Source organism: Lissotriton vulgaris, chromosome 9, assembly GCF_964263255.1.
Source record: "Lissotriton vulgaris chromosome 9, aLisVul1.2, whole genome shotgun sequence".
Lineage (NCBI taxonomy): Eukaryota > Metazoa > Chordata > Amphibia > Caudata > Salamandridae > Lissotriton > Lissotriton vulgaris.
The window spans coordinates 841259133-841272428 of NC_141697.1; the positions used below are offsets into that span (position 1 = coordinate 841259133).

The following is a 13296-nucleotide window of genomic DNA, read 5'->3' on the forward strand; positions in this document are numbered from 1 at the left end:
AGATAGAGTGAGGGCGATAGATAGAGTGAGGGCGATGGATAGAGTGAGGGCGACAGATAGATAGAGTGAGGGCGACAGATAGATAGATAGAGTGAGAGCGACAGATAGATAGAGTGAGGGCGACAGATAGATAGAGTGAGGGCGACAGATAGATAGAGTGAGGGCGACAGATAGATAGAGTGAGGGCGACAGATAGATAGAGTGAGGGCGACAGATAGATAGAGTGAGGGCGACAGATAGAGTGAGGGCGACAGATAGATAGAGTGAGGGCGACAGATAGAGTGAGGGCGACAGATAGAGTGAGGGCGACAGATAGAGTGAGGGCGACAGATAGAGTGAGGGCGACAGATAGAGTGAGGGCGACAGATAGAGTGAGGGCGACAGATAGATAGAGTGAGGGCGACAGATAGATAGAGTGAGGGCGACAGATAGATAGAGTGAGGGCGACAGATAGATAGAGTGAGGGCGACAGATAGATAGAGTGAGGGCGACAGATAGATAGAGTGAGGGCGACAGATAGATAGAGTGAGGGCGACAGATAGATAGAGTGAGGGCGACAGATAGATAGAGTGAGGGCGACAGATAGAGTGAGGGTGACAGATAGAGTGAGGGCGACAGATAGAGTGAGGGTGACAGATAGAGTGAGGGCGACAGAGTGAGGGCGACAGAGTGAGGGCGACAGAGTGAGGGCGACAGAGTGAGGGCGACAGAGTGAGGGCGACAGAGTGAGGGCGACAGAGTGAGGGCGACAGAGTGAGGGCGACAGAGTGAGGGCGACAGAGTGAGGGCGACAGAGTGAGGGCGACAGATAGAATGAGGGCGACAGATAGAGTGAGGGCGACAGATAGAGTGAGGGCGACAGATAGAGTGAGGGCGACAGATAGAGTGAGGGCGACAGATAGAGTGAGGGCGACAGATAGAGTGAGGGCGATAGATAGAGTGAGTGTGATAGATAGAGTGAGGGTGATAGATAGAGTGAGGGCGATAGATAGAGTGAGGGCGATAGATAGAGTGAGGGCGATAGATTGCAGATTTGCACATCCTGAAATTCTCTTGGTGGTGCATGAACCCCTGTAGATGAGGGATCGCAGTATTATTGCTTTCTTGGTGACTGCCAGCTGAGGGGGCATTAGGACGTATTTCAGCAGGCTCCCACATCAAAAGATCATTATTAATTCTGTGGAAGAAGGCAAAACACATAAATCAAGATGTCTGCTGGTGGCCTAGTCATCTATACATGCTGCAATCTGTCCACAACGAGCACATTTTATGGTAAGCGATCCTAACCACGTAAGAAGAGACTAAAGCACAGCCACCAACTTCTTGTAGAGTAAAGAGTTATCATATTCAAATTAATCACTACTTCCTTAGGGCATCCAGACTAATAATGTGTCATGGAAAGCAGTTCAAGGAGCTTGCGTAGTTTTGTAGCTATTTCTACATGTCCACCAAGCATATTTATAATAAGTGACCACTGTAAGAACTATGCAGTGATGGATAAACCTTTGCCGCAACCAACCTCAGACTTGAGGTTGATAACATAGGACACACTATTTCTTTTCCGTTCATTACTCCCAGGTACTGAAGTGGCCTACAAAAAAATCCAAGACCGTACCGCAGACGCTCAGTGAGGTACACCACAACCATTTCTGTTTCACCTTGAATGAAACCAAAGTGGGTTAAAGAAAGTCATAAAAAATAGGAAGTCTTTAAATAAGAAAAAGAAAAGGGCCAGGGTAAGATCCACAAATTAAGAATCTGTCCACTGTTTTTTTTTTGGTGGAGGGGTCGCCGACAAATCTGCGTGACGTTTTCTAAATAAACGGCATAGGGGACTGACTACATTTTGTAATGTCAAGCCTATCCATTCAGTGAGTAAATCCAGCATGCATAGTTCTTTCCACTGCAGCAAAAGAAAATGCTGATCCTCTCCCTCACCAAGGACCCCCACACCGCCAAAACCAACCTCTACGAAGGAATGAAGGCCGTCGCCGAATGGATGAGGAACAGCCGACTGAAGCTGAACTCGGACAAGACTGAGCTCCTCATTCTCGAATCCACCCTGTCGGCCTGGGACGACTCCTGGTGGCCGACCACACTGGGATCTGCTCCCACACCCACCGACCATGCACGCAACCTAGGGGTCATCCTTGACTCCACCCTCTCCATGACAAAGCAGGTCAACGCCGTGTCTTCCTCCTGCTTCAACACCCGCTGCATGCTCCGCAGGATCTACAAATGGATCCCCACCGAGATGAGAAGAACCGTCACCCAGGCCCTCGTCAGCAGCAGACTGGACTACGGAAACGCACTCTATGCAGGAGCCTCGGCCAAACTCCTAAAAAGGCTTCAACGCATCCAGAACGCCTCTGCATGCCTGATCCTCGACACCCCTCGCTGCAGCCACATCACACCCCCTCTGAGAGACCTGCAACGGCTCCCCGTCAACAAAAGGATCACCTTCAAGCACCTCACCCACGCACACAAGGCTCTCCACAACACCGGACCAGCATACCTCAATCAACGTAGCTTCTACACCCCCACCCGCCAGCTGTGTTCCGCCGACCGTGCCCTCGCCACAGTCTCCCGCATCCAAAGAGCGACCTCCGGCAGCAGATCGTTCTCCCACCTCGCTGCCAAGACATGGAACACCCTCCCCACCCACCTATGGCAGACCTAAGACCTACTGACCTTCAGAAAACGCCTCAAGACCTGGCTCTTCGAGCAGTAGCAGCATTCCCCACCCCTGTGCCTTGAGACCCTCACGGGTGAATAGATTGCTTTACAAATGCCATGATTGATTGATTGATTGAATGAATGAATAGCTGGGGGACGTCAAAGGGGGCTATAGAAGATGGTTACCTGCTAATTTTGCTCCAGTGGCTGATGTTCCTATCCTTGTCATTTATCAATCAATCAATCAAAGCATTTATATAGCGCACTACTCACCCGGAGGGTCTCAAGGCGCTAGGGGGGGGGGGGGGGGGGGGTCCGCTACTGCTCGAACAGCCAGGTCTTGAGCTGCCACCTGAAGGCAAGGTGGTCCTGAGTCAGGCGGAGGTGGGTCGGGAGGGAGTTCCAAGTCTTGGCGGCCAGGTAGGAGAAGGACCTTCCTCCTGTGGTGGCTCTTCGGATGCGGGGACAGCGGCGAGGGTGTGGCCGGTTGATCGAAATTGGCGTGTGGGAGCATAGAAGTTGAGGCGGCTGTTGAGGTATCCTGGGCCTTGGTTGTGTAGGGCTTTGTGTGCGTGGGTGAGGAGACTGAAGGTGATTCTCTTGTTGACTGGGAGCCAGTGCAGATCTCTCAGGTGTCCGGAGATGTGGCTGCGACGGGGGATGTCCAGGATGAGTCGTGCTGAGGCGTTCTGAATCCGTTGGAGTCTCTTCTGGAGTTTGGCGGTGGTTCCGGCGTAGAGGGAGTTGCCGTAGTCCAGACGGCAGGTGACGAGGGCCTGGGTGACCATCTTCCTGGTCTCGGTGGGGATCCACCGGAAGATCTTACGTAGCATGCGCAGGATGTTGAAGCACGACGAGGAGACGGCGTTGACTTGTCTGGTCATGGAGAGGGAGGAGTCCAGGATGAAGCCCAGGTTGCGTGCATGGTCTGTTGGTTTGGGTGCGCTGCCCAGGGCGGTAGGCCACCAGGAGTCGTCCCAGGCGGAGGGTGAGGATCCCAGGATGAGGACTTCCGTCTTGTCCGAGTTCAGTTTCAGGCGGCTGTTCATCATCCACTTGGCTACGTATGTCATCCCTTCGTGTAGGTTGGCTCTGGCGGTGGCGGGGTGGTTGGGGAGGGAGAGGATCAGCTGGGTGAGGGCGAAAGATGGATAGAGTGAGGGCGATAGATGGATAGAGTGAGGGCGATAGATAGATAGATAGATAGATAGATAGATAGATAGATAGATAGATAGATAGATAGATAGATAGATAGATAGATAGATAGATAGAATGAGGGCGATAGACAGAGTGAGGGCGATAGATAGAGAGAGTTAGGGCGATAGATGGATAGAGTGAGGGAGACAGATAGATAGAGTGAGGGCGATAGATAGAGTGAGGGCGACAGATAGAGTGAGGGCGAAAGATGGAGTGAGGGCGATAGAGTGAGGGTGATAGATAGAGTGTGGGCGATAGACAGAGTGAGGGCGATAGATAGAGAGAGTTAGGGCGATAGATGGATAGAGTGAGGGAGACAGATAGATAGAGTGAGGGCGATAGATAGAGTGAGGGCGACAGATAGAGTGAGGGCGAAAGATGGAGTGAGGGCGATAGATAGAGTGAGGGCGATAGATAGAGTGAGGGCGATAGATAGAGTGAGGGCGATAGATAGAGTGAGGGGGATAGATAGAGTGAGGGCGATAGATAGAGTGAGGGCGATAGATAGAGTGAGGGAGATAGATAGAGTGAGGGCGACAGATAGATAGAGTGAGGGCGACAGATAGAGTGAGGGCGACAGATAGAGTGAGGGCGACAGATAGAGTGAGGGCGACAGATAGAGTGAGGGCGACAGATAGAGTGAGGGCGACAGATAGAGTGAGGGCGACAAGTAGAGTGAGGGCGACAGATAGAGTGAGGGCGACAGATAGATAGTGTGGGCGATAGAGTGAGGGAGATAGATAGAGTGAGGGCGATAGAGTGAGGGAAATAGAGAGAGAGATTGAGGGCGACAGATAGAGTGAGGGCTACAGATAGAGTGAGGGCGACAGATAGAGTGAGGGCGACAGATAGAGTGAGGGCGATAGATAGAGTGAGGGCGATAGATAGAGTGAGGGCGACAGATAGAGTGAGGGCGACAGATAGAGTGAGGGCGATAGATAGAGTGAGGGCGATAGATAGAGTGAGGGTGATAGATAGAGTGAGGGCGATAGATAGAGTGAGGGCGATAGATAGAGTGAGGGCGATAGATAGAGTGAGGGAGATCGAATGAGGGAGATAGAGTGAGGGCGATAGATAGATAGATAGATAGATAGATAGATAGATAGATAGATAGATAGATAGATAGAGGGCGATAGATCGAGTGAGGGCGATAGATAGATAGAGCGAGTGAGGGAGATAGATAGATCGAGTGAGTACGATAGATAAAGAGATCGAGTGAGGGCGATAGATCGAGTGAGGGCGATAGATCGAGTGAGGGCGATAGATCGAGTGAGGGCGATAGATCGAGTGAGGGCGATAGATCCAGTGAGGGCGATAGATAGAGTGAGGGCGATAGATAGAGTGAGGGCGATACATAGAGTGAGGGCGATAGATCGAGTGAGGGCGATAGATCGAGTGAGGGCGATAGATAGAGTGAGGGCGATAGATAGAGTGAGGGCGATAGATAGAGTGAGGGCGATAGATAGATAGATTGAGTGAGGGCGATAGATAGATAGATTGAGTGAGGGCGACAGATAGATAGAGTGAGGGCGACAGATAGAGTGAGGGCGACAGATAGAGTGAGGGCGACAGATAGAGTGAGGGCGACAGATAGAGTGAGGGCGACAGATAGAGTGAGGGCGACAGATAGATAGAGTGAGGGCGACAGATAGATAGAGTGAGGGCGACAGATAGATAGAGTGAGGGCGACAGATAGATAGAGTGAGGGCGACAGATAGATAGAGTGAGGGCGACAGATAGATAGAGTGAGGGCGACAGATAGATAGAGTGAGGGCGACAGATAGATAGAGTGAGGGCGACAGATAGATAGAGTGAGGGCGACAGACAGATAGAGTGAGGGTGACAGATAGAGTGAGGGTGACAGATAGAGTGAGGGCGACAGATAGAGTGAGGGTGACAGATAGAGTGAGGGCGACAGAGTGAGGGCGACAGAGTGAGGGCGACAGAGTGAGGGCGACAGAGTGAGGGCGACAGAGTGAGGGCGACAGAGTGAGGGCGACAGAGTGAGGGCGACAGAGTGAGGGCGACAGAGTGAGGGCGACAGAGTGAGGGCGACAGATAGAATGAGGGCGACAGATAGAGTGAGGGCGACAGATAGAGTGAGGGCGACAGATAGAGTGAGGGCGACAGATAGAGTGAGGGCGACAGATAGAGTGAGGGCGACAGATAGAGTGAGGGCGATAGATAGAGTGAGTGTGATAGATAGAGTGAGGGTGATAGATAGAGTGAGGGCGATAGATAGAGTGAGGGCGATAGATAGAGTGAGGGCGATAGATAGAGTGAGGGCGATAGATTGAGTGAGGGCGATAGATAGATAGATCGAGTGAGGGCGATAGATCGAGTGAGGGCGATAGATAGATAGATCGAGTGAGGGCGATAGATAGATAGATAGATAGATAGATAGATAGATAGATAGATAGAGTGAGGGTCATAGATAGAGTGAGGGTGATAGATAGAGTGAGGGCGATAGATAGAGTGAGGGCGATATATAGAGTGAGGGCAATAGATAGAGATAGTGAGGGCGATAGATAGAGATAGTGAGGGCGATAGATAGAGTGAGGGCGATAGATAGAGTGAGGGCGATAGATAGAGTGAGGGGGATAGATAGAGTGAGGGGGAAAGATAGAGTGAGGGCGATAGATAGATAGTTCGAGTGAGGGCGATCAATAGATAGATCGAGTGAGGGCGATAGATGGATTGAGTGAGGGCGATAGATGGATAGAGTGAGGGCGATAGATGGATAGAGTGAGGGCGATAGATGTATAGAGTGAGGGCGATAGATGGATAGAGTGAGGGCGATAGATGGATAGAGTGAGGGCGATAGATGGATAGAGTGAGGGCGATAGATAGATAGAGTGAGGGCAATAGATAGAGTGAGGGCGATAGATAGAGTGAGGATGATAGATAGAGTGAGGACGATAGATAATTAGAGTGAGGGCGATAGATGGATAGATAGTGTGAGGTAAATAGATAAATAGATACATAGATAGATAGATAGATAGATAGATAGATAGATAGATAGATAGATAAATAGATAGATAGATAGATAGATAGAGTGAGGGCAATAGATAGAGTGAGGGCGATAGATAGAGTGAGGGCGATAGATAGAGTGAGGGCGATAGATAGATAGAGTGAGGGTGATAGATAGAGTGAGGGTGATAGATAGAGTGAGGGTGATAGATAGATAGATAGATAGATAGATAGATAGATAGATAGATAGATAGATAGAGTGAGGGCAATAGATAGAGTGAGGGCGATAGATAGAGTGAGGGCGATAGATAGAGTGAGGGCGATAGATAGAGTGAGGGCGATAGATAGATCGAGTGAGGGCAATAGAGTGAGGGCGATAGATAGATAGATAGATAGAGTGAGGGTGATAGATAGAGTGAGGTGGCCTTGTGATGGACGTGGTGGTGGTGGACATGGTGGTGGACATGGTGGGGGTGGTGGATGTGGTGGGGGTGGACGTGGTGGTGGTGGATGTGGTGGTGTTGGGTGTGGAGGTGGAGGTGGATGTGGTGGTGGTGGAGGTGGGTGTGGTGGTGGTGGAGGTGGGTGTGGTGGTGGTGGAGTTGGGTGTGGTGGTGGTTGGCGTGGTGGTGGACATGGTGGTGGTGGACGTAAAAGGTGGTGGATGTGGACGTGGTGGTCTTGGATGTGTTGGTGGTGGATGTGGTGGTGATGGTAGTGGTGGTGGACATGGTGGTGGTGGTGGTGGGTAGTGGATGTGTTGGTGGTGGAGGTCGGTGTGGTGGTGGACATGGTGGTGGTGGATGTAGTGGTGGTGGATGTGGTGGTGGTGGAGGTGGTGATTGTAGACATGGAGGTGGATGTGGTGGAGGTGGGTGTGGTGGAGGTGGGTGTGGTGGATGTGGTGGTGAGTGAGGAGGTGGGTGTGGTGGCGGCTGACGTGGTGGTGGACATGGTGGTGGTGGACGTAGTGGTGGTGGATGTGGACGTGGTCGTGTTGGTGGTGGATGTGTTGGTGGATGTGGTAGTGGTGGTGTGGACGTGGTGAACATGGTGGTGGTGGATGTAGTGGTGGTGGATGTGGTGGTGGTGGAGGTGGTGATTGTGGACTTGGTGGCACTGGCGTAACGAAAACTGAGGGGGCCTCCCTGCACAGTTCGTAGAGGGGCCCCCTCCGGGCTCAATCATGAGCTCTCTGGCCAGAGTGCAGTGCCGAGGGGGCCCCTTGGAGCTTGAGGCCCCCCCGCACTGCTTGGGCTGCGGGGGCCTGTGTTACGCCCCTGCTTGGTGGTGGACGTGGTGGTGGTGATGGAGGTGGGTGTGGTAGTGGATGTGGTGGTGTTGGTGGTGGACATGGTGGTGATGGTGGACGCAGTGGTGGTGGTGGACATGGTGGTGGTGGACATGGTGGTGGTGGATGTGGTGGTGGTGGCCGTGGTGGTGGTGGATGTGGTGGTGGTGGATGTGTTGATGGTGGTGGTAGTGGTGGTGGACATGGTGGACGTGGTGGTGGATGTTGTGGTGGTGGATGTGGTGGTGGTGGTGGTGGTGGAGGTGGTGGAGGTGATGATTGTGGTGGTGGGTGTGGTGGTGGTGGTGGTGGTGGTGGACGTAAAAGGTGGTGGATGTGGACGTGGTGGTCTTGGATGTGTTGGTGGTGGATGTGGTGGTGATGGTAGTGGTGGTGGACATGGTGGTGGTGGTGGTGGGTAGTGGATGTGTTGGTGGTGGAGGTCGGTGTGGTGGTGGACATGGTGGTGGTGGATGTAGTGGTGGTGGATGTGGTGGTGGTGGAGGTGGTGATTGTAGACGTGGAGGTGGATGTGGTGGAGGTGGGTGTGGTGGAGGTGGTGGATGTGGTGGTGAGTGAGGAGGTGGGTGTGGTGGCGGTTGACGTGGTGGTGGACATGGTGGTGGTGGACGTAGTGGTGGTGGATGTGGACGTGGTCGTGTTGGTGGTGGATGTGTTGGTGGTGGATGTGGTGGTGGTGGAGGTGGTGATTGTGGACTTGGTGGCACTGGCGTAACGAAAACTGAGGGGGCCTCCCTGCACGGTTCGTAGAGGGGCCCCCTCCGGGCTCAATCATGAGCTCTCTGGCCAGAGTGCAGTGCCGAGGGGGCCCCTTGGAGCTTGAGGCCCCCCCGCACTTTTTGGGCTGCAGGGGCCTGTGTTACGCCCCTGCTTGGTGGTGGACGTGGTGGTGGTGATGGAGGTGGGTGTGGTAGTGGATGTGGTGGTGTTGGTGGTGGACATGGTGGTGATGGTGGACGCAGTGGTGGTGGTGGACATGGTGGTGGTGGATGTGGTGGTGGTGGCCGTGGTGGTGGTGGATGTGGTGGTGGTGGATGTGTTGATGGTGGTGGTAGTGGTGGTGGACATGGTGTGTGGTGGTGGACATGGTGGACGTGGTGGTGGATGTTGTGGTGGTGGATGTGGTGGTGGTGGTGGTGGAGGTGGTGGAGGTGATGATTGTGGTGGTGGGTGTGGTGGTGGTGGTGGTGGTGGTGGACATAGTGGACGCGGTGGTGGTGGACGCAGTGGTGCCCAATGTTCAGAGGGGACGGGCACCTTCACGCAGCAATAGTTGTGTTTACACAACAGAGCTGCCAGTTGCTCCCTCAGTTGTTGTCAAGGATTGTTTCGGTTTAAAAAACGGTTCTGCTGCACTTCAAACAAGTTGTACCTTGTCAGAAATTACAGCCAGGATGCTCCGTGTTCTTTTAATATTGCACTTTTATATAATTTCTGCAAACGATCAGGTTTAATTAGAATTTGCCTGTGTGCGTCCCAGGAGACACCGGCTTAAATTAAGCCCCCTGCAGGGGCCTACATTCCGCCCCTGGGTTGAGCAAGCCCCAACAGCTTTGCGTAGTGCACACAGAAACAGTGAAAGGAGTTGTAACACACCGGTTGGCGGGAGAGAGGAGAGGCAGAGGGGAGAGGAGGACCGGAGAGGAACTGTTTTGAAAGAAAGGGACAGGCTGAGGGGAAAGAGGAACATAGGGTGTCTCATGGTGAGGAGACAGGGAGTGCATGCTAAGGAAAGAAAGGGGTATAGAAAGGGGTCCATGGGGTAGAGGGGAGAGAGGAAGCGGAGGGCACAAGTTTTTAAGATAAGAGCAAGCTGACAACAAAGAAGGCCAGGAGGAGACCCCGTGGGGTGGAGGAAGAGGGGAATGAAAAGCACCGGTTAGAGAGGAAACCCGCGCTGCAGTGGTTGCAGAAAGGGCAGGCTGAAGGGAAAAGGAGTCTAAAATTTAGTGAGGTAGTGTGCTGCAAAGTGCGGTGTAGTGATGTTGAATGCTTCAAGTGAAACGTATGAGTCAATAAATAGAATCAGTGAAACGCTTTTGAGGTGCACAAGGGCCCGACGAGAAGCGAGTCTCCATTGATATGCTTGAAGGTGTTGAAGAGGAGTGAATGAGACGTTATCAAGGTACACAAGTTAAATAAAGGGGGATGAGCCAGGTCCAGTTGATGTAACAGCCAGGGAGTGCGCGAGATAGCACTGTAGAGAACCAACAATAAGTGCGCGCATTTTCACTCTTAATCACTCTCTGAAATGAATATGTTAGAGGGGTGATGAAGTGAGAGCTCATTCCACAGCACTAGTGACTCCTTTCACCCACAGCCATCCAACCTTACATTAAAGACTTGGTGTGTAGCAACTTTAAGTTTTTAATTGCATTTGCCCATATGCCTTCCGGCAAACACAGTCTCAAATTAACCCCCCTGCTGGGGCCCGCGTTAGGCCCCTGGGTTGAGCGAGCCCCAACAGCCTGGAGTAATACACACACAAACGCACTCAAAGGAGATTTAAAACAAGGGACGCCTGATACACAGTAGCTTATCTTTAGATCTCCTGTAGAGTGAAAATGTGCTAGCTTTCTGGGCTGTCCCCATGTGTTTTTACATGCAGATGGAAAGAGCATTTGGTAATACATCGCTCAAAAAAGACATCTTTTAATGCTCCATTCAAAGTTACACGGTTAAGTGTATTAGTATGTCCTATCCAATACAGAGTTAAAGAGAGAAGACGCCAAGCTTGTTAGAGAACAAGGAGTTTAAGATGGGTTCGTATTTATGCAGCTCTTAAAGAGCTATGCTAAACATTGTGCCATTACATTTCTTTTTAGCCCAGCTGTCAGTTATTAAGATTAGGATTTTAAAGTCTGGGCATTATGTTTGTGACTAGGCAACCTATGCATGCAGTTACACCTTCTCATATCACTTAGCAGCCCCCAAAAACATGAAGTTACATTTGTCCACCCTGGGGGAAAAGAACCATCAACTTACTTCGAGAAGCAGAAACATTTTATAAATAGGTTTAGTATTTTCATTTCTAAGCAAGCATATGCAGCATCATGTACTGAACACAGACAGTGATTTAATCAAGAAAGGCAGTTGTCTTTCGCCCTAGACAACTGCCTAAGAAAAGTGAATCACAAAAACAGCAGGTTATCTTATGCAATGAGTGCATAATCTGTCGTCACTAAAAATCACTTTGGAAAACATTCGAAAAGCAGTTCATAAATAGTGTATGTGCATTATAATAATACGTTACATGGCTCAAACCACTTATCCCAGGAGATGCAATTCAGAACAAATTTAGAATACCTTGTATTTAACCTACGTCTTTTTTATTTCGAAAAATTGAGTAATCTATTTTTTTTTATCAGGTAAACAAAAACACATTTGTAGCACTCAACAAGCAACCAGCTTATGAAATGCTGAACAAGGCGTAGCCTTCAACATCTACCTGCGATTAAAATAACCCTAAAGCAATCTCCCCTGGGTCTGAGGCAGGACTGCTAGGAAACCACATCGGTATCATGCCGACATTGAACCTCATTGGTATCCAAGACTGGTTGTGAAAAGAAGTTATAGGCTACAACGGCAGTCAACATTTCTTTGGCGTACATACAAGTAGCCCGGACTTAATTTGCACTGGTGCTTGCATGTCATCGGGGCTCAGCATTCATTTTACACCATCACATTCTCAACCAGAGGAAAAGGGAGAGAAAAAAAGTACGGAGATAGACGGGGCGAGAGAAAAAAAGTAAAACAGCGACAGGAATGAAAACATGGATGCAAGAGTGACATAAAAAGACAGACAGGAAGGGTGGTGGAAGTGGCTTGGTAACCTTACTGTTTGGCAACCACTGCATTCAGAAGTGGCTAACTAATAATCAACATAGTGGACCCTACAAATATTTCACCAATCAAGCAATGTAGGAAATAGTAGTAAAGCCAAATACGTACGTATTTAGTGGCGAGGGCTCACTGTTTGCTTTTTATATTTCAGTTTATATTTATTATTTTTACACAGTTGTAGTGCGGACTATCAACACAAGAAATAAGAACCGAAGGAGAGAGAAATGAGTGCAAGAAAGGCAAAGGAGGAAGTGCAGCGAGGTAAGAGTGGAAACTGATTAAGAAAGATGGGGACAAGAGGATGGGGGCGTGTGGGAATTAGGTTAACAAGCTCTCGGCATTGCTGTGGCGGGGGCAGGGGAGTGCATTCCTTTGAAGTCGGATGCCGAGGCACACAGGCTCCCAAATGACAGACAGGAATGTGTGATGTGCACGAGCCCGGCTCACATGAACTGTACCAAATCCGCAATTTGGGTAGACTTTTGAAAGCCTTACTATAATCTCGCCAAACCAGCATTGCTAAAGCAGTGCTGTAGGCCGAGACCTAAAAAGGCTGTGAACATTTTTCATTCTCTCACTTCAAAATTGTGATGCATATTTAATTGCCATTTCTAATGATGACATTTACATTAAATGTTGCATAGGCATATATTTGTATGTATATGACCCCAAACAAAAAGATAAATGCATCAGAAACCCTTTATCATGAATGTATCACAGTTCTAAAACGGGTCTGTGGCGGAGGTTTTGCCCCTCTCATTTGGGAAAATGAACAAAACGTAAGAAGAAAGAACAGAGGGCATGCATATGCATATCGGAATGAACAGAGAAAGAGATCCATACAGTTTTTGCCTCACCATGTTTACTTAAGGGGCAGTTTTTGGTGTTTGGTACTTCAGGCAATCTAGGCATTGATAGGCTGAATAAAAGCTAAGCACAGTCAGTACTAGAGGTGGCAAAGTAGGATTCAAAGTTGAATAATGCCCTCTTTACTGGTACTGGTCGCATTTGCAGCATTCAGATCCCCAAAGCTAAAGCTATAGGCTGAAACAGATGCTTTCCGAAAGAATGAACAATGGTCTTACATACACTTTAGTTGACACTGCATATTATTTCAAGCTAGCACCATGCAAAGACAGTCAGCGATCATGGGCAGGTTCCCAAACTGTGGAGCAAGACTATGAGAGTGAATCAGCTGAAGATGCATCTCACAATTTGTGCAGTCCTTGAATCTGGATACATTCTGAAAAGATCAGGTTATCACAAAAGGAAAAGGGAAACAAATCCAGCACATTAAG

The 13296-nt window shown here is 50.0% G+C and overlaps 1 protein-coding gene across 1 annotated transcript in view; it reads right to left on the reverse strand.

Moving 5' to 3' along the window:
* ATG2A (autophagy related 2A) overlaps positions 1–13296 on the reverse strand; it is a 2120972-nt gene that overhangs the window by 875663 nt on the left and 1232013 nt on the right. Inside the window, exon 19 of the mRNA XM_086939522.1 lies at positions 1030–1177. Within this exon, the coding sequence (XP_086795648.1) occupies positions 1030–1177 (148 nt within the window). The remainder of the gene's footprint in view (positions 1–1029; positions 1178–13296) is intronic.